This window comes from Solanum verrucosum, unplaced genomic scaffold (genome assembly GCF_900185275.1).
Source record: "Solanum verrucosum unplaced genomic scaffold, falcon-dt-bn FXZP01000007.1, whole genome shotgun sequence".
NCBI lineage: Eukaryota > Viridiplantae > Streptophyta > Magnoliopsida > Solanales > Solanaceae > Solanum > Solanum verrucosum.
This window is the reverse complement of record NW_026020177.1, coordinates 3,672,505-3,694,470: the sequence shown is the minus strand read 5'-3', so window position 1 is coordinate 3,694,470 and position 21,966 is coordinate 3,672,505. Positions and strand designations below refer to the sequence as shown.

Sequence of the window (21,966 nt, the reverse complement as noted above, 5' to 3'; positions counted from 1 at the left end):
GACCAAGATGTAGCTAGATTTGAAGCGAATTTATTGGTTGCCGGACATGAAGAACGATATAGCGGAGTTTGTGACTAAGTGTCAAAATTGCCAACAAGGGAAGTATGAACACCAAAGGCCTATAGGTTTGCTTCAAAGAATGACAATTCCTGAATGGAAGTGGGAAAGGATAGCCATGGATTTTGTTATTGGTGATGAGTCCACGATTTGGACTCATTTAGGGATTTATTTTAATAGATTTAGTGTACTCAAATTCATGTTTTGTGCTAATAACTGATTTAAAATTCCTGATTTCAGGTATTTGGATTTATGAGCGAAGCATGGACACTAATGTGCAAAAAAGAACAAAGCAAGCTAAAGGAATGAAGAAATGAAGACCAGGTGATTGCCGATGTCACTCGGTGAATCGCCAAATTCCCACGATACAGCCTAAAGTTACAGAATGTTGGAGCTAAATAAGGGCTAACTTCGGCAAGCAGCAATTCCATTTGGCATGTTGCCTATCCATTCGGCGAAGGACGACTAGGTCGCCAAAAGTCCTGAAGAAGATTCAAACAAGTGCTGATGAGCGAGATAGAAGGCAAAAGGGAGACTCGTGGAATTATTTAATGACCCCGATCTAGATCACCTAAAGTTACAGTAGTCGGATCAAGAACAAGTGAAAAATGAAGGTGACATAAAGAACAATTGGTGAGTCGCTGATCTGTCGGCGAAGCCCGACTTACCTCGCCAAGTGGTCTAAAACAGTTATACATCAGACTTGTTTAAATTAATTTTGGATAGAGAGAGAAAGACATTGAGAAGAGAAATAGACAATTGACAGCAACAACATTATCATAGTAGTTTCAAGGAATTTTAGCAAGATTCATGATTGAGATTTTGTAAAAGAACAGATTTTAGTAATTTCTAACTTTTGAATTTCTATTACCCAGCTGTGGAAAAGATGGCAGATGCTGATTTTCTTATTTTTGCTATGAGTGGCTAAAACCCTTCTTTTGGGGTTTTGACTATGAAGCCAATTGTTGAGTTCCACTAAGTGGGTGTCGTTGAATTGTGAATAATGGGGTTAATTTGAAGTGGGTCTGAGTTGTTGTTGCATTTTGAGGTCGTCTTGCATGGTTAGTGTGACAAATTCAGTGTTTTGTGCTTGCTCGAGAGAGAGGTGTAGAGCCAAAGTAGCAAACTTAGCATCCTTAGTTGTGGGTTACCATGATTTCAGCTTGAGAGAGTGAAATATGGGATCCTTTGCATCCAGCTCGAGAGAGTGGATTTGATGAGGACATAGGGTTGGGCATCTTCCGATTAGGGCTGGGTATGGATGATCTCAATAGTGTTTACAACCCAGCTCAAACAGGTGAAATGGGTGCAATTCGCATACCACAAGCTGATGGAAATGAAACATTTGAAGTCACTAGCACAACTCTTCACCTCCTTCAAATGAGGGGACTATATGGAGGACTGGAGCACGAAGACCCACATGAACATGTAAGAAAATTCACAGAGGTATGCAGCCCATTTTCGTTCAAGAATATGACCCAAGAGTCAATTTAGCTTCGGTTGTTCCCGCTATCCCTAACGGGAGAGCAAGTGGTTAGCCGAGTTACCAAACAATTCCATCACATCATGGGAGGAGCTGATTAAAGCATTCAATACAAGGTTCTTTCCTCCATCAAGGATGATTAAACTTAGAGACAATATTCAAGGTTTCAAGCGATGGGAGGGAGAACCCATCCATGATACGTGGGTAAGGTTTAACAAAATCTTACTTAAATGTCCAACTCATGGGCTACCAAATGATTTTCTACTCCAATATTTTTACTGGAGTCTTGATTCGGTTAATAAAGGAATGGCTGATCAATTGTTACAAGGAGGAATAATGTTATAATCCTTTGAGGTAGCTTCATTTCTTCTTGAAGACATGACGAAAATACACCAGGGTTGCTACACTCGTGAGGATCAAGTCTCTTCTCTTTGCTTTATAATGACGCAAGAACAACTTGATAAGGAAAGAGAGAGGGATGAAAACATCAAGAAAATGTTAACCCAAATAGAGCTTTTACAAGAGCACATGATGAAGAATCCAGACAAATCGAGGAGGAAAAGTGGAATGTCTAGAGTTGAGGAGGGTTCTTGCTCTGGTTATTCAAAGCCGGGAGAGAATCAAGGTTGGAACTCCAAGAGATACGAGGAGGATTCCCACCCACGCTATTTTCAGCAAAGTGGGAATCAAGGTTGGAACTATCACAAGGGAGAAGAGCAACGGAGGTACTATCAAGATTGGGTTGAGCAAAGTTATGATTGGAGAAGGGAAGATGACCACGAAGAGGGCCATTATTACGCCAGTAAAAGCCCAAAATCAAAAGGGAGTGCAAGTAGCCCCCGAGTGAATGATTTGTTGACCCGCATACTTGATAAAGTTGAAGGTTCAGATGATTTGTTGAAGGGGATGAAAGATGATTTCTCATCATTGAACAGTAAAGTGAACTCTCATGCAGATGCAATCAAGATACTTGAAGGTTAGTTGAGTTTACTTTCAGCACAATTGAAACCAAAGTTCACAATGGAAGATGACAATCAAGAGCTAGTTATGGTTACTCGTAGCGGAAAGGTAACAATAGGTGATGTGATGGGAAATGAAGAACCTCAAAAACATGAAGAAGATAAAGGCATGGAGGAACAAGAGATACATATCCATCAAAGCATTGCCAAAGAACCACAAAGAGAAGTGGAACAACACATTCCAATCCCAAAAGTCATGCAACCTTTACCCAAAATCCCTCCCCCATTTACTCAATGCCTAAAGAAGAAGAATGAGGATGAGAAGTTCAAGAATTTCTTAGCGGTGTTTAAGACATTATCAATTAATCTCCCCCTTGTAGAAGTATTGTTGGAAATGCCAGGATATGCCAAGTTCATGAAAGAGTTGGTCACAAAGAAAAGGAGCTTGGATTTTGAGAAAATTGAACTTTCCCATAGTTGCAGTGCAATTATGACTAAGGAGTTGATAAAAAAGAGAGAAGATCCTGGGGCGTTCACCATTCCTTGCACCATTGGCATGCTCCAATTCTCTGAAGCTTTATGCGATTTGGGGGCAAGCATCAACTTAATGCCCTATGCGATAGACAAACAACTTGGGTTGGGGGAACCAAAAGCAACCACAATAAGACTCTTAATGGCTGGCCATTCAATCAAACATCCCGTGGGGATCCTTTACGACATCTTGGTGAAGGTTGATCGGTTCATTTTCCCGACTGATTTTGTCATTCTCGATTGTGAAATAGATGCTGAAATTACCATTATTTTAGGAAGACCATTCTTAGCAACCGAAAGAGGATTGGTGGATGTTGAAAGTGGAGAATTGAAATTTCGGGTGAATGAAGATGAAGTGACCTTCAATGTTTGTAAGTCAATGAAACACCCAAGTGATATCCATTTTGTGTCCACCGTTGATGTTATTGATGAGGCGGTGGCTAGCGTGAGCCATTTGATATGCATGAGCAAACCTCTTGAAGTCGTGATTGCTAACTATGATGAATTCGAAATTCAAGGCTATGAAGAGGAAGTGGCTACTCTTTCAGGCTTGGGAGGGTATTCAAAGACTCCATTGAAATTGGACATTGATTTGAAAAATAGAGAGAGTCCTCCCGCAAAGCCATCAACAGAATATCCACCAAATCTGGAATTGAAAGCACTCCCCCTATCTCCGATATGCTTTCTTGGGGGAAAATAATACTCTACCGGTGATGATTACTGCTGACTTTCTTGAATGGCAGGTGAAATTGCTTCTTGAGATGTTATGAAGGCATATCAACGCTATAGGTTGGACCATAGCTAACATAGTGGGCATAACTCTAGGTATCTGCACTCACAAAATTTAGCTTGATAGTGAGTGTAAACTGAGTATTGAACATCAATGGAGATTGAACCCACCAATGCAAGAAGTAGTGAAAAAGGAGATAATAAAGTGCTTAGACGCAGTTGTGATCTACCCTATTGTGGATAGCAAATGGGTAAGCCCAGTGCAATATATGCCAAAAATGGGCGGTATCACAGTGGTCCCGAATGAAAAGGGGAAACTTTTATCTATGAGGCCGGTGACCGGATGGAGGGTATGCATGGATTACCGAAAGTTAAACTCATAGACTGAAAAAGATCACTTTCCCATGCACTTCATAGATCAAATGCTTGATCGACTCTCAGAAAGATGTTGGTATGGCTTTTTGAATAGGTATTCTGGTTACAACCAAATCTCCATTGCTCTTGAAGACCAAGAGAAAACCACCTTCACATGTCCCTATTGGACTTTTGCATTTAAAGGGATGTCATTCGGATTATGCAGTGCCCAGGCAACCTTTCAACGTTGCATGCTATCTATTTTTGCTGACATGGTGGAGGATTCAATGGAGGTGTTTATGGATGACTTCTCGATTGTGGGTGATACTTTTGAGGCGTGTTTAGAACACTTAGGACAAATTCTCCAAAGATATGTGGAGAGAAACTTGTCCTCAATTGGGAAAAATATCACTTCATGGTTAAAAAAGGGTTATTACTTGGTCACAAGGTGTCGCAAAAGAGGCTGGAGGTTGATAAAATGAAGATTGAAGTGATTGAGAAATTACCACCACCAATTTCGGTGAAGGGGGTTCGTAGTTTCTTAGGTCATGCCGGTTTCTATCGGAGGTTCATCAAAGACTTCTCAAAGATTGCACATCTTCTATGCAAACTCTTATAGAAAGTGGTGAAATTCCAATTTGATAATGCTTGTATGGTTGCTTTCTAGTGCTTGAAGGAGAAATTAGTATCCACCCTGGTCATTATTAGTCCTGGTTGGTCAGAATCTTTCGAAGTAATGTGTAATGCAAGTGGAACGGCATTGGGTGTTGTGTTGGGGCAAAAACACAACAAACTATTTCACCCAATTTACTACGCGAGCAAGACTCTAAACAGTGCTCAACGTAACTATACAGTTATTGAACCAGAGTTGCTTACGGTATTCTATGCATTTGAGAAATTTTGAGCATACTTGTTAGGCACTAAAGTAACTATTCACACTGATCATGCTGCACTCCGTTACCTAATGGCAAAGAAGGATGCCAAAGCAAGGTGGATAAGGTGGGTGCTACTATTGCAAGAATTTGACTTTGAGGTCAAAGATAGAAGAGGTTACGAAAATTAGGTGGCTGAACACTTATCAAGATTACAGGGCAAGGAGAATAACGAGCTTGAGGTTGATATAGACAATTCTTTCCCCGATGAACAAGTTTTTGCGATAACTCTCAAAAAAACTCCATGGTATGCATATTTCTCCAATTACATAGTGTGCGGATTAATGCAGGATGAGTTGCACTTCTACCAATAAAAGAGGTTCATATTCGACGTTAAAAAGTATTTTTGGGATGAACCATACTTGTTTCGAGAGTGTGCAGACCATATCATTAGAAGATGTGTTCCGGAAGAAGAAGCGGTAGAAATTCTCTATGGTTGTCATGCTTCACCGGTTGGGGGCCATCATAGCGGTGTGCATACAGCTGCTAAAGTTCTCCAAAGTGGCTATTACTGGCGATCCATCTACAAGGATGCGCACACATTTTTGAAGAAATGCGCTCAATGTCAAAAACAAGGTGGAGTGTCTAAAGACACGAGTTACCCCTTACTCCCATTTTAGAAATTGAGCTATTTGATGTTTGGGGAATAGATTTCATAGGCCCATTTTTTAGTTCATTTGGTAATAAGTATATCTTGGTGGCAGTAGATTATGTTTCTAAATGGGTGGAAGCTGTTGCACTTCCAAACAATGAAGGAAAAAGTGTGGTTCAATTGCTGAAACGCTACATCTTTTCTAGATTCGGTACTCCTAGAGCTATCATTAGTGATGGTGGATCCCACTTTTGTAATAAATGGTTCTTAGCTACATTGAGTAAGTATGGGGTGAAACACAAGGTACCAACTCCATATCATCCTCAAACAAGCGGTCAAGTTGAAGTGTCAAACGGGGATATCAATAGCATCTTGGCTAAGACAGTGAATGCTAGTAGGACTGATTGGTCTCGAAAGCTTGATGATGCACTATGGGAGTATCACATCGCATACAAAACAAATCGTTATGTCTCTGTATCAGCTAGTTTTTAGAAGTCTTGCCATCTACCAGTCGAATTGGAACGACATTGAAAGCTTTGAATTTGGACTGGATAAAAACCTCAAAAGAGAGAGTAGAGCAGTTAAATGAGTTGGACGAATTCAGGTTCAAAGTTTACAAAAGTTCAGCTATCTACAAGGAAAACATGAAGAAGTGGCATAATGCTAAAATACTTAAGAGAGAGTTCAAGATGGGAGATTGGGTGTTACTATACAACTCCCGACTTAGAATCTTTCTCGAAAAGCTCAAGTTCAAATGGTAAGGACCATTTTGAGTGACACGAGTATTCATAAGTAGTGCCATAGAATTTGAGGGTCAAGAAGGACCTACATTTAAGGTGAATGGGCAACGCTTGAAATTATACTTTGGAGAATGCCAGGAGATTTCTTTGATTGAGGTGGTATACCTAGAAGATGCTTGAGAGCATTTCCACGTCGTTCCACGACGTTAAATAAAGCACTTCTTGGGAGGCAACCCAAGTGTTAGTGTTTTAAATAATGTGTGTTGATTTTGCAGGGCCTGGATCATGAGCGAGATAAAATTTCTATTGGTGAGTCACCGAACCCTTTTGGCGAGCACGATTTGGTTCACCTTATGGACCTCAAAAATGGGTTGAGACTCTGGAACATTCGGCGGGATACCTTCACCATTTGGCGTGTCGCTGATGTGCTTAGGTGACCCGACTTTTCTCGCCCTTTTACTTCAACGCTGACAACGTCCCTCTAGGATCGCTCGGCGATGTTCTGAGTCCATTATATGAGTCACCGATCAGTTCGGCTACCTCCCACATCTTTTTCGATATGCCATTCTCTAAGAGTGCAGCCCACTGGAACAAAGAGAGATCTGAAGATCATTGCGCACATCACCGAAGCATTCTACGATCGGTTCACTCTCTCGCCAAATGGGCGCTTAGTGAAGATCCCTTGTTACCTTGTTCTACTTGTCTAAACACTAGAATGTTATCAGTTCTTGTTAGTTTTTCTTTATTATCCTTATTTTATCTTATTTACCGCGATGCCCATTCTCTAACCACATTGAAGACAATGTTGAATGCTTTTGGTGGGGGTGGCAATTGGTGAGTGAACCCCGTCCTCTTTATGTTTGTTTGTGTTTGAATGTGGTTGTTCTCTTGCAAATTTCAGTATCAATCGTCATCAATACAGATGACTTGAATAGTGCTCATAATCGGACAAAAATGAATGTGCGACTACGATGAGGCCAAATGAATTTGCATAGAGAATATTGTAACTTTTTGCATCTCGGTGTGACTTGCAAAGTATCAAATTAAGTCTCTTGTGATGAACATTGCACACTAGCAAAAGTGTGGAGTCTTGTTTGACATTGGTGTCAATGTCTTGTGTGTGATGAGCTTACTATGAACCATGTGTGATGACACCTAGAATTTGCTTCATTGGTCCGGTTGACTAAGTGATGCAATCTCTTGATATGATCTTAGGCAATTTTGAAGAGTGTGAAACAATTTGACATTATACCTTCTTTTGTGGCCTACCTTGTGAGTATGTGAACTCCGTTTTGAACACCCTTTGAGCGTTAACCTTTTATTGGAAGACACTTAAAGAAATCATGACCTTTCTTGATCCATTACCCATAATCCTCATGATTTGTGGTTTGCGTGAATAGCCAACTTAGGCCTTGGGGTGTGGTCAAAAGAAAAGGTAAATTAAGAAGTGCAAGAAAGTTCCCTTTGACCCATGGTTTGAGAAAAATGGAACCCCTCCATATAAAAAAATAGAGAAAAAAAGAAAAGAAGGAAAAAGAAAACGAACGAAAAAGTTGTGGAATAAAGTTGAGAAAATGCAAAGAAAATAGGGTATCCAACAGTCCAGGGAAGATGAATAATGGGGTGACTTGTGAGCATGAATGAGAATGATGAAGAAAAGGAAAGAAAGTATTGTTCACACCACATTTCATGAGGATTGCAACCATTGAGCCTAAATAACCATACATTTGCACTCAGCCCCGTTACAAACCTTGAAAAGACCATTTTGATCTTGAGTGAGCTGAAACAATTGTTGATTGAAAAATAAGGGAAAACCTATAGGTGAAATCATGCATTGTCTTCATCTTTGTAAGTGTGAGTGTTGCATTTGATTCCGGAGCTTTCAATTGTGAACCATTGTGTGTGAATATGGAATCATTCTTTGTGTGAGGGCATTTTAGTAATTTTGTTGAGCTTGAACTTGCATTTGAAGCAAGTATTGTGTACTTGAGAATCTTTGATAGTGGTGAGTCACAACTTGAATCTTTGATTGCACAATTGATCCTTGCATGGGTAAATTGAGTCTTTTTGTGTGCATTCATGATTGAGTCTTGTGTAGCATTGTTTCAGACATCCTTTTTGAACTGCTGAACTTGAGTTTTACTTGAGGACAAGCAAAATTTTAGTTAGGGGTGTTGATGAGTCCATGATTTGGACTCATTTAGGGATTTATTTTAATAGATTTAGTGTACTCAAAGCATGTTTTGTGCTAATAACTGATGTAAAATTCCAAATTTTTAGGTATTTGGATTTATGAGCGAAGCATGGACACTAATGTGCAAAAGGAATGAAGAAATGAAGACCTGGTGATCGCCGATGTCACTCGGCAAACCACCAAATTGCCATGATACCGCCTAAAGTTACAGAATCCTGGAGCTAAACTAGGGGTAACTTCAGCGAGCAACAATTCCATTCGGCGTGTTGCCAATCCATTCGGCGAAGGACGACCAGGTATCCAAAAGTGCTGAAGAAGTTTCAAACAAGTGCTGATGGGCGAGATAGAAGGCAAAAGGGCGACTCATGGAATTATTCGGTGACCCCGATCTGGATCTCCTAAAGTTACAATAGCCGGATCAAGAAGAAATGAAAAATGAAGGTGAGATGAAGAATAATCGGTGAGTCACCAATCTGTCGGTGAAGCCCGACTTACCTCACCGAGTGGTCTTAAACAGTTCTACATTAGACTTGTTTAAATTAATTTTGGTTGGAGAGATAAAGGCATTGAGAAAAAAGAGAAATAGACAATTGAGAGCAAAAACATTATCATAGTCATTATCAAGGAATTTTAGCAAGATTCCTGATTGAGATTTTGTAATAGAGAAGATTTTAGTAATTTCTAAATTTTGAATTTCAATTACCCAACTGTGGAAAACATGGCAGATGTTGATTTTCTTATTTTTTTCTATGAGTGGCTAAAACTCTTCTCTTGGGGTTTTGACTATGAAGCCAATTGTTGAGTTCCACTAAGTGGGTGTCATTGAATTGTGAATAATGGGGTTAATTTGAAGTGGGTCTGAGTTGTTGTTGTGATTTGAGGTCGTCTTGCATGGTTAGTGTGACAAGTTTAGTGTTGTGTGCTTGCTCGAGAGAGAGGCGCAAAGCCAAAGTACCAAACTTAGCATCCTTAGTAGTGGGTTACCATGATTTCAGCTTTAGAGAGTGAAATATGGGATCTATCATTTGTATCCAGCTCGAGAGAGTGAATTTGATGAGGACATAGGGCTGGGCATCTATCGGTTAGGGTTGAAGTTTGTGAGAATTCAACATAGAAAAGGTAATTGTTCGAGAGAATGTTACCTTACATATGGTCCGACCTACCCATGACAAATTATCCTATTGTGAGCGTCAATATTCACCCACTAAAGTAAAATTCGACAATTTGTTGGTCAATTCCCCAGGTTCTACTTCACTATTTGATCATTTCGTGTTGAAGTGTGAAATTGGAGTGATAATCGAAATTTGGTATTTGAAACTAACACCAAAAAGGTGTAACTCATGCTCAATTGAAGGAATTGTTGTCATATTTTCGTCATTGAAGTTGAAAGAAAAACTACTCCCTGTGGGATTTGACCCCAACTCACTTAGTTGGGTTATATTAGTGACTAACGATCGTTGGCACTTAGTATTGGATGAAGTGTCCTGATACGTGAAATCAGTTGGACTTCCCAAGACTTTCGGGAAGTTTGATTCTATTTGGTGGTGGTTGATAGATTGACTAAGTCAGCCTATTTTTTTCCGGTAAGAATAGATTATAATGCTGAACAATTAGCTAAAGTTTATGTGAAAGAGATAGTGAGGTTGCATGGGGTGCCTCTTTCTATCATCTCAGACCGTGGTACCCAATTCACATCCAAGTTTTGGAGGAAGTTATATGATGAATTGGGCACACAACTCACTTTTAGTACAACCTTCCATCCATAGATAGACAGGCAATCAGAGAGGACTATTTAAGTGTTAGAAGACATGTTGAGGTCTTCTGTGATTTATTTTGGAGGGCATTGGGATAAATTCATACCTTTGTGTGAGTTCTCCTATAATAATAGTTATCACTCTAGCATTGATATGGCACCATTTGAGGCACTTTATGGGAGGGGATATAGATCACCCCCAGGATGGTTCAAGGCTGGAGATGTCAAACCTTTGGGGGTTGATTTAGTGAAGGATGCTCAAGATAAGGTAAGGAGTATTCAAGCTAAGCTCTTAGCCACCCAAAGTAGACAGAAGAAGTATGCAGACCATAAGGTAAGAGATATGGCATTTCAGATTGGTGAGAATGTTCTTCTTAAGGTATCACCCATGAAAGGGGTGATGAGATTTGGCAAGAAAGGCAAGCTAAGTCCGCGATACATTGGTCCCTTTTGAGGTACCAATGTATTTGGAGTTCATCTGGTATTTCATGTGTTCATGTTGAAGAGATATCATGGTAATGGGGATTACATCATTAAATGGGACTCAATTGTGTTAGACAAAGACTTTCAATATGAGGAGGAATCGATTGCAATTATTGATCGTGATGTGCGTAAACTGAGGACCAAGAAGATTAAGTCCGTGAAAGTTCAATGGAAGCATTGTCCAGTTGAGGAATCTACTTGGGAAACCGAGAGGGACATGCGAGACAAGTATCCCCAATTGTTCGTCGATTCATGTACTACTTCATTCCTTCCATAGCTTATTTTTCCTAAGTTTGTCACTCGGGGACGACTGATGGGTAAATTGGTATCTATTGTAACGATCGGGTTCCATCATTATAGAAAAGCCAATGGGGAAAAATTTTGGGTTAGAAAACTTTTTCGTAGCAACTTGGAATTTCCCAACCTAGTCGAGATTTGGATGAAATCGTCTTCTGTGAGGTCTAGGGAAATATGGTAGCAATTGGGTGATCTAATTATGATTTTGATCAAATTAATAGATAGATAAGTCATTAAGGAACCCGTCCGACTTTATGGAATTGAATTCGGGTGAGTAGAACTCCCGAAATAGATCTTAGCGTGAACGGGTAGTTTCTAAGTGTCGTTCGTTGAAGGCGTATTGTGAAATGGGGGTTATTGGAATTATTAAAATAGCTCACTATTCAGTGCACTATGCTTTGGCAGGGATTTCTGCCGCCAGGCGAGGCCGCTGTAGCGGGGTGAGGATCGATGTGGCGGGCCGGACGAAACTTAAAGTCGTAACTAAACCCCAAAAACGTTTTATTCTGCAATTTTCAAATTTGAGAGCTTAGGAACGAACCCAGGTCTTTTTTGACAGTTTTCTGCCATTCTTGATCTATGGTTGTTAGGATTGTTAGTAATCCGAGTAATTAGTGGTTGTTTTTTTATTCCCGTACTATATTGATTGTTTGTAGACCAAAAACAAGCGGAACGAATCCGAAAAGAGAAGGATCGAGTTTCTTAGGGTTTCAAGCTTGTTTTGAGGTAGGTGATGGTTGTGATTTTATGATTGTATGATGTATGTTCATTTTTGCTTCATTATGAAACATGTATGTATGCGAATGTTGCATTATTAATCACATTAATAATAACCGATACTCAAATCTGCATAAGAATAGCCATATTCAAACACAACACGAGGTGGAAATTTTTTTTAGATGGATCAACAACCAGTCAAAAACCATTTTTATTCAAAACAAGAAGCAACAAGCTCAAACATCCACAAGATAGAATCAACACACAATTTAAAACACAAAAACCCAATGCATATACAAAATATAGTCAACAAGAGGTAGGTATGAAAATACCTCACCCCACCACAAACAAAAAGCAGTTGTCCTCAAATGCAACAAACATAATCAAAAGTCAATAAAAATGACAAAGAGGGAGGTAAAGAAGAATCATGTCTACAAAATCGTTCCATCTGTCGGGGCATCAGTGCCCGGTGTAACAGCAATATTAGCTCCACTAGAGCCTGTCATGGACGTATATGTTGATGAAATATGCACGGCTGAATTCACCATGGCCTCTTCAACCTCTATAAGGCCCTCATATGTAGTCTCCTCATGGACACCAAGCTGCTCCTCATCAGACTCAGCCTGGAACTAAGTAGCAGCCACCTCATCAGCTCGAACCTTATCTCTGGTGGTAGCCGATGGCACATCAGAGTCAGCTGGCATATCAGGGATCTCCACAGTCCCAAAAATCATAGAAATATCTCTGGACTTCAGTTGGTCCATGTCCTTCCTCAACTCAGCAATTGCGGCCTTTAGGGTTGCCACCTCATCAGTGCCCCTCGGCGTCGCTCACACACCGCTATCCTTACCAAAATGGAATCAATAGACACACTAAGAGGTGTCACAACAGCAGTGAGGGCCCTCTCAATCATCCCAGGGACTATGGCCTAAAGCCTAGAGGCACGCCTATCAGCAGAATGGGCTAGATGCCCCATCTGTAGTATCGCAGCCTGGGTGAGTGGAGGTCGGGAGGCAATAGGACTAGCAGTAGACCTAGGAGGCAGGGAAGTAGTAGAAGCACTCGAAATCATGAAAGGGGCAATACTCGATATACCTGAAGGCCCAGGGGCCGGAGTAGGAAATACTGCCTCTGCAGATAAAGTCGTAATGTCCACAGTTGGGGAAGAATCCATCGGGGATGCCTTTTTCTTCTCAGCCTCATTCTTTAAATACTCAGCCTCAATCCACCGGATGTTGGTACAAGAGGTGGGAATCACTTCCATGACTTTATTTTCATCGTGAGGCACCCAGGCTCGTCTACACAACTCGGTGATCAACACTAGAAAAGGGAGAGAGGTTTGGCGCTGCTTGGCCCTCATGGCCATCTCTAGTGCAATTATCATGCCTAAATTTATGTGCTGCCTTGCAATGATGGACCCAAGACATGCCGCTTTTCTATGGCAGAGGATAGACTCATTCTGGGATGGAATGATTGTGCTGCTCATAAAGCCAAACCAGTACCTCGCCGCCACGTTGAGGTCTTTCTTCTCTATGGGCACTCCGGCCTCAATCCACCTAGGAGCAGCATCTGAAAGGAGAGGATCCATCCAACTTTTCATGTCCTACACTGAAATGGGGGTTATTGAAATTATTAAAATAGCTCACTGTTCTGTGCACTACGCTTTGGAAGGGATTTCTGTCGCCAGGCAGGGCCGCTATAGCGGGGTGAGGATCGATGTGGCGGGCCGGACGTGACTTAAAGTCGTAAATAAACCCCAAAAGCATTTTATTCTGCAATTTTTAAATTTGAGAGCTAAGGAACAAACCCAGGTCTTTTTTGACAGTTTTCTACCATTCTTGAGGCTAAAGGTAAGATTTTAACTCCCCGAATCCATTTTTCGATTTGTAGAACGTAATCTAATGGGTAATTATCAATGGGGGAGGGTTTGGATCGGTAATTTATGATGGAAAGAGCCCTAATTGGGAGATTGGGATCATGGGTATGATCTAGGGTTGTTAGGATTGTTAGTAATACAGGTAATTAGTGATTGTTCATTGATTCCCGTATTATATTTATTGTTTGTAGACCAAAAACAAGCGAAACGAATCCGGAAAGGGAAGGATCGAGTTTCTTAGGGTTTCAAGCTTGTTTTGAGGTAGGTGATAGTTGTGACTCTATGATTGTATGATGTATGTTCGTTTTTGCTTCATTATGACACATGTATGTATGCGAATGTTGCATTATTAATCACATTAATTATAAATGAGGATATATGAATGATGAATGCCATGAATCACTACTTGATTGTATGATTATGACAATGTACTTTGTGATTGTTATTGTGGCTTGTTGAATGGATCGGGTTTTGCGTTCCGACACACTAACTTGGATCGGTCGCCATGTTCCGGTATAATTATGGGATCAGTTTCCACGTTCCAGTATAATCATTGGATCGGGTACAACGTTTCGGTATGCTAACCATTTGGGTTTGGGTTTGGGTTGCATGAGTGGACCAATGATTTAATATAATTATGTATCTCGAGAAATGTAAAATTGCATCTTGTTCGTAAATGTCGATAATCTTGTATATGTTTGATATATGCATGTGATTATATTGTTGTTTTGGCTTATGTATGTTGCACTTAGTGGGATAGTCGCGTGATCCTACAAGTACATTGTGGTTGTGTACTGATACTGCACTTGCTCTTTCTTTGTTGAGTAAAGGGCATCTTCAAGCGGCTATTGACAGACCTCGCTTAGAAGATCAGTGATCGTCGTTCGAATTAAAGGGTGAGCCAGTTCTTCCAGGCTGCCATAAGTTCTCTTTCTATCTACGTCCACATTTCGGACGAAGATTTTCTAGCTAGTTATTAGTTCATTAGTTTTGGGTTGTAACCCTTTTTGTTTAGACTTGTTGAACTTTAGATGTTTTGGTACATTGACTTTCAGGTTCTAGGTGTATTTTCCGAATTGTTTAGTTGTTAGATCTTTTGGAAGTTTATGGGAACTTCAGTCTTTAGCTATTTAACTTGCTTCTATAACTTAAATGCTTTAGTTTTTGGTTTAGTTGCTTAGTTTGGGTTGTAGTAGTGGTTCTCCTACCGGAGGGTTAGTGTGGGTCCCAATCACGATGATTTGGGTTGTGACAATATATATATATATATATATATATATATATATATATATATATATAAATTCACTATTGATATTCATTATTCATATTAATTAAATAACTTATAAAAGTTCGTTCGGCCCTTTCCTCCACCCACACATCCGGATCTGACTCATTTTCTTTCTTCTTCACATGAGTCTTTTTGAAAATCCGGTACAAGGGGAGTGCACCCCATTTCTTTTTCCTATAAATAAAAATTAAATTTAAGTTATTACGATATTAATCAACTAATTATTTATTTAAATGTTTGAATTAGAACTTTCCATCTCTCTTGTAATTGTTCCAATGCTCTTCGCACCTCCAGTGTGTACTGAGCCACCCTTAAGATTGCCTCTAGCCTTTTTGGCTTGTTCGGAAATCGCCTTGAATTTATTTGTGTTCCAATATTGGCACAATTCATCAAACACATAAGGCAACATTCAACTCGGACATTGATCACTATCCCGGGCTTTCTTTAGCCATCTAGACATTCTTGTGGATGCCCTCCTCTCAAATGTGGTCACAATGACCATATTAGACCTCGATTCTCAAGTACACATAGTCTGAAAAAAATTAATGGCATTAGATAATGAAAATAAAGGTAAAGGATACTAAAATTAATAAACATAACTAAAAAATTATTTACCTTTCATGAAACATCACCTGATGTATACTGTTTGGGATCTCACTCCATGAGTGATAAGTCTATGTAAAAAGCCTTCTCACAGAGTCGTTTAAAGTCCGGGCAGCACCATTTGCAGGATACCACCTGCAAAACACATAATAAACATGTTAAATCATGAATAATATATTAAAGATGCTCGAATAAGTAAAATAAAGTAACAAATAGATAACAAAACAAACTTACGATGACCCATCCGGTTCAATCATGACTCTGTCAAACCTCTCCCTCTGTCCCGGTGCTAGAGCAGACGTTTCATCTAGTGTAGGTGTAGGTGATACACCAGGATGTACATAATGCTGAGTCAATAGAGGTGTACCAGCCACAACATCTGACTACTCACTAATAGAATCTCTAATCCTCATAGTAGATGGCTGAAGGGATGTACCTTTGGAAGATGGAATATGGTCAGCCGATAAGGGTCGTGCTCGACGAATAGCCTGTACAGGTAGGTCCTTGTAGCGTCATAGAGGTCACCGGCTGGATGACAATTATTAGGATAATATGCCCGAGGATCCGTTGTACCAAATGGAACATCCAATAAATGAGTATCATGTGTAATGCGCTCCGGCATAGAAGAAAGGAATCCTAGAATATCCTCAGAATCTATGGGTCTCCTAGCCCTTTTTTTTAGTCTTATTAGGTTGGCTAACTACAAGATGCTCGCGAGATCTATCACCCTCACCCCCGATGACATCTGTATGCAAATTTACATGGATAATATATAAAAATCATAAATTAAATAAAATTAGTATTAGCAAAATAAATAACTTACATACTAGCTATATAGTCTATCATTCTACTTTTATTCCTCCTCGCTTGTTTCATTTCCATCACTCTCTCATTCTTCCTCCTTGGTTGTTTCATTTTCATTGTCATATTTTTCGTCATCAAATGAATCATTTCCCATCCTCATTCATTTCTTCCTGAACATTTATCGTTATCTCATCATCAGATACTTCTTCTAATATGTGTTGGGGATGTTCTAGTGTGGTTTCCAATTCAACATCAACTTGTTGTTGAACAATTGCAACATCATTTTGGTACGCCACATCTAAGACATTGTCAATTTCAATTCTTCCCACAGGTTTAGTCTTTATAACAACTTACCAATCAACTTTGTCTTTACGCAATGGATATGGAGCGTAATACACTTGTTTAGCATAATGTGCAATGATGAAAGGATCATAACTTCTATATTTTCTAGTGTGCTTAACTTCAATTATATTATGTTGTTGGTCCACTTTTGTGCCTCAATGTGATGAGTCAAACCACTTACACCAAAATAATATGATCTTCTTTTTAGGCCAACCTGAATACTATACTTCAATAATCTGATGAATGACACCATAATATTCAATAGTTTGACTAGTACCATCAGCATCACCTTGCATGCAGACACCGTTATTATTTTTTTTCTTATTCCTAGAAACTTCTTCAGTTTGAAACTTAAAATCACTGACACAATACTTATTCATTGTCTGAATTTGAGATTCAGATTCAAGTGTAACTTCTCTCACTAATTGTAAATGTTCCACATTTGAGCATTCATCGTAAACCTATATATTGCTATTTAAAATTATATAATTTAGTATAACATGAATACATTACTAAATACTTATTGATTCAATGTAAGCTTGCACACTTACATATTTTGTTAGCCATTTGGAAAATTCTGTATGGATGGCTTCATTACCCCATGTATTTACGAACAAGCTGATCATTGTACATTCAGATATTTAATTAGTTAATGAACACTTATTAGTATGTAATTTGATAACATATTCTTAACAGTTATTTAAGAGATGGTTGAATCTCTAGACAATTAAGCAAAATATGTGTCACAGCTGATTGTATTTCCATACTAGTGAAGCCTCACTTTCCACGCTTTTTAGATCCTTGTCCATTTTAATTAAAAATTGATATCGGTGAAATAAAGGGAATATCACCTTCATCATTGCGATTGGGCATGTGTCTCCTACATGACACATCATTCCCAAAGTAATAAGAATAAAAATCATTGTTTCTCTCCCAATATGACCTTAGACAACTGATCCTTCGATATTTCCCCTTTGCTTAATTGTTTGCTTGGAACTGCCAATGTTTTTGCATGTATATATCTATATATGTTAATAAAGGAAAAACAACTTAGTGAATATTTCAGTGTTACCTTTCAAATGGATACATCCATCTTGTTTGAACTGGACCTCCGAGGCGGGCCTCTTGTACAAGGGGAATTAGAAAATGCTCCATCACATCAAAGAAACCACATGGAAAGATCTTCTCCAACCAAGTAGTAATAACATGAATATTTTCTTCCATCCATTCTAAACTACTCTGAAACAACTTTCCAGAACACAAATCTTTAAAGAAAAGACTTAACTATGTGATTGGTTTCCATACCCTTTAGGGTAGATGGCTAAAAGCAATAGGAATTAAAGTTTCCATGAATACATGACAATCATGACTTTTTATACCTATTAATTTTCCCGCATCATATCTGCCCACTTTCCCAAATTTGAAGCATAGCCCTCCAGCATCCTCAAATTTTTAACTCACTCACATATTTCACGTTTCTCATACAATGTGAATGAAAAACTGAATTTGGGCTTACCTATTTTGCAATTTTGTAATTCCAACAGTCATAACTCTTTTCTCCTACAATATTCCTTTATGTCCATTCTCGCTTTTGGACTGTATTTTGTCTTGCCCTTAACACCCATCATTGTGTTAAACAAATTGTCAAAAAAAAAATGCATCACATCAAGATTATGTCGTAGAAGATTGTCCTTCCAGTACGGAAACTCCCAAAATATGCTTTGTTTGGTCCAATTATGTTCAACACCATATCCAGGAAGTCTAGAAGGTGAAGCTTCTATAACTTTAGATAATTGGGATACTCTCTCCCAAATTTGATGCCCCGTGAGTAATGGAGGTGGGCGGCACTTTCAATCTTATTTTTCTTGAATGCATTTTTCATCTTTCTAAACTCATGGTCCATTGGCAAGAACTGACGATGACAAGCAAACCATTTATTTTTTGTCATGCTTTAAAGTGAATGCCTTACTATTTTCCATGCAGTACGGACATGCTATTTTTCCAGTTGTCATCTAACCAGACAACATCACGTATGCAGGAAAATCATTAATAGTCCATATTAATAAAGCACGCATAACAAAAAATTTCTTAGTTGATATATCATATGTCAAAACGCATTCAAACCACAATTGTTTGAGCTCATCTATCAATGGTTGAAGATAGACATCAATCAAACTTATTTGAATTACGGGACCTGGATTAACACAACTTAGAAAGATGTGGGGACTGGTATGCACATTTTAGGAGGAAGATTATACCGATTAAGAAATACCAGCTAGCAAGAATAAGGCGAAGAAGCATTAGAGAATGGTGTGAAGCCATCTGCGCACAACCCCAATCTAACATTTCTTGGTTCACTAGCAAAATCAGGATATATACATTATCAAAATGCTTCCATGATTCACCATCAGATGGATGAGACAAGACACCCGGTGGCCTTTTATATTCACGATGCCATCTCATATGTGAGGCAGACCTCATCGATGCATACAACCTCTTTAACCTAGGAATAAGAGGTAGATAGTGCATTACCTTAACTGGGAAAATCTTTCCAGCCAGAGTCCTCTTATAATGAGCATGTCCACAAAACTTATAATTTTCTAATTCACTATCATTCTTGTAAAACAACATACAACTATTAACACAACAATGAATTCTATCATACGTCAATCCTAACTTGGAAACCAAACACTTTCCTGATAAATTTTAATTAAGTTTAAAATTTCAAATAACTAATTATATTTCTAATTAAGTTCAAGTTGTTATAAATTAAGTTTAAAGTTATAATTAAGTTCAAATATATTAAGGTCAATAAGATTTTAAGTACTTCAAAGTTCAAATTAAGTTCAAAGTTCTAATTAATTAACTTCAAATTAAGTTCAAGTTCTAATTAAGTTTAATTATTAAGTTCTAATTTATTAAGGTCATCAATAATTAATTATATTCAAGTTCAAGTTCTAAATTCAAGTTCATATAAAAGTTATTAGTTATATATAAACTTCAAATCCAACAATTAGTTATTCAAGTTCTAAGTTCAATTAGTTCAAGTTCTAAATTTAAGTTACTAATTTCTAAACTTAGTTATATATAAACTTCTAATCCAAGAATTGGTTATATTCAAGTTCTAAGTTCAATATCAAGTTCATATCAAAGTTCTAAAATTAGTTATATATAAACTTCAAATTCAAGAATTAGTTATATATACACTACTGGAAAATAGGCCTATGGTAACGCGGAGAAAATCATTGTTATAGATAGACAAACCGTTGCCATAGATCTATGACAACGGTTTTCCATGCGTTACATCAGCTCTCGTGGTCATAGAGCTATTGCAACGGTTATTACAACGGTTGTAAATTTGTGTTGCCATAGACACTCCTATAGCAACGGTTGTTCCATCCTTCTAATGCAACGGAAATAGTTGGTAACTGCAACGGTTTATAACCGTTGCCTTAGATTATATATTGCAATGGTTATTTCCTTTATAACAACGTTTATTTTTTATAATAAATCAATGATTTCCAGTTCTATTGCAACAGCTGTTTATCCTATTGCACTGGTTTCATGTTCTGTTGCAATTGCATATTTTATCTATTCAACGTACAGTTCTAACAAGATATTGCAATGATCTATATGAAATAGAAATCTTAGTTGTAAGATACTATCAATATATTTATAATAACTTATAATACAATATATGCATATATAATATTTCGTCGTCCTTCCAAAAACTTTTATGAACATTCATAATTCAAAATATCTAACAACAAGAGATAGGGTAATAATATATATCCCTAAAAGCAAAACACATGTTCAAACCCAAATGATTTGTTAGGTTTTACATGAGTACTAATGACTTATGATATAAGTTTTAAAATGTTTGCTAGGACAACGAATATTAGAACATCTATCAAAAATTCAAAAATCTTCTTAAGTAAGGTCAAGATTATCTTCATTGATATGATCTTCTTCCCTTTCTTCATTTTTTATACCTACATAAAAGAATTTGCATAAAGTTATATATGTTTGATAATTAGTGAGAACCTCCATCAAACAAACTATTAACATTAAGTTTAAGAAGGAGGCAGAGAGTAACACGTAACTTTAAGAAGGAGACAATAACTATATTACTTTCTTCATCGGCAGAAAATTCCTATTTTATCTTCTTGTGTACCTACTAATTTAATTATTTAGATGTTATGTAAAACAAAAACTGGCAGTATTTTTTTTTACTCTTTCACTCACTAGGAGGAAATAGCTTTTTTTCACTCACTAGAACATATAGCAGTTAGCACTAGATCATTATATGCAACAAATTACCTCACAACCACTTGATGTAGTGATGTTTTAATGGTTGGCTACAACAATAGCATGTCAAGACGGTAGGAAAATAGAATTGTATTCTAAAAGAACCATAAAATGATTACATGCCACGGAAGAAATCCTCCGATTCTAACCTGCCCCATCCCTGCAAAATCTCTAACTCCACTCCATTCTTAATATTTTAATGCAACTCTGTCCCCAAAGAAAATAGCTCTTCTAACTTATAAAGTAAAAAAAATTCATAATTAATGTTCACGTCTTAATAGGCAACTTACAACGAACTTCATTGAGGAGTTGCTGATTAGAGTCTTCCCAAAAACTTGCTTTACAACCACATTGGTATCATTGATATCCCTAGACTTCTAATGTAACATTGCTCCTAACAACATAGTTATTCACACTTTTAAGAAACAATGTAAACATTTATGGGACCTGCATCGAGTAAATGATGCTCACTTTTAAATAGGAGACATTATGAGCTATAAAAAGCACAACTACGTCAACCGAGTAAATACAAAATTGAAGAAATATGCAGAATTTGGAGTATAATGATGGCAAGTGCAACCTATGCAACTTACAGGCAATTTCATACTGATCAAGAAACAGAGCAGATCAATACTTAGAATACTCAGACATTAACAGTTGATTAGTACTCAGACATTAACAGTTCAATACTCAGACTCCAAAGGCAGAAACATAAAATAGATGTAATGGGTGTACTTGAAACTAGGATTAAAGAGCATAAAGTAGCTAATATTGTGCAAAAGGTCCAGGTGCTTATGGCAGCCTCATATACAGGTCAGATGCTTAGGCAAAAGTTCAATACTCCAGCAATTCAGTACTGAGGCAACAGTTCAATAGTCAGGCAGATCAATACTCGGCAACAATTCAATACTCAAGTAGGTCAAT

General features: G+C 38.0%; 1 protein-coding gene across 1 annotated transcript; it reads left to right on the top strand.

The window, feature by feature from the left end:
* Positions 1–2,560: 2,560 nt before the first annotated feature.
* Positions 2,561–3,730, top strand: LOC125829107 (uncharacterized). The gene has a single exon (XM_049508375.1). The coding sequence runs from the start codon at positions 2,561–2,563 to the stop codon at positions 3,728–3,730; it is 1,170 nt and encodes a 389-aa protein (XP_049364332.1).
* The last annotated feature ends 18,236 nt before the right edge of the window (positions 3,731–21,966 follow it).

Bases quoted from the DNA above. Each gene is read 5' to 3' on its own strand.
- LOC125829107 (XM_049508375.1), top strand. From the start codon at position 2,561: ATGGAAGATGACAATCAAGAGCTAGTTATGGTTACTCGTAGCGGAAAG.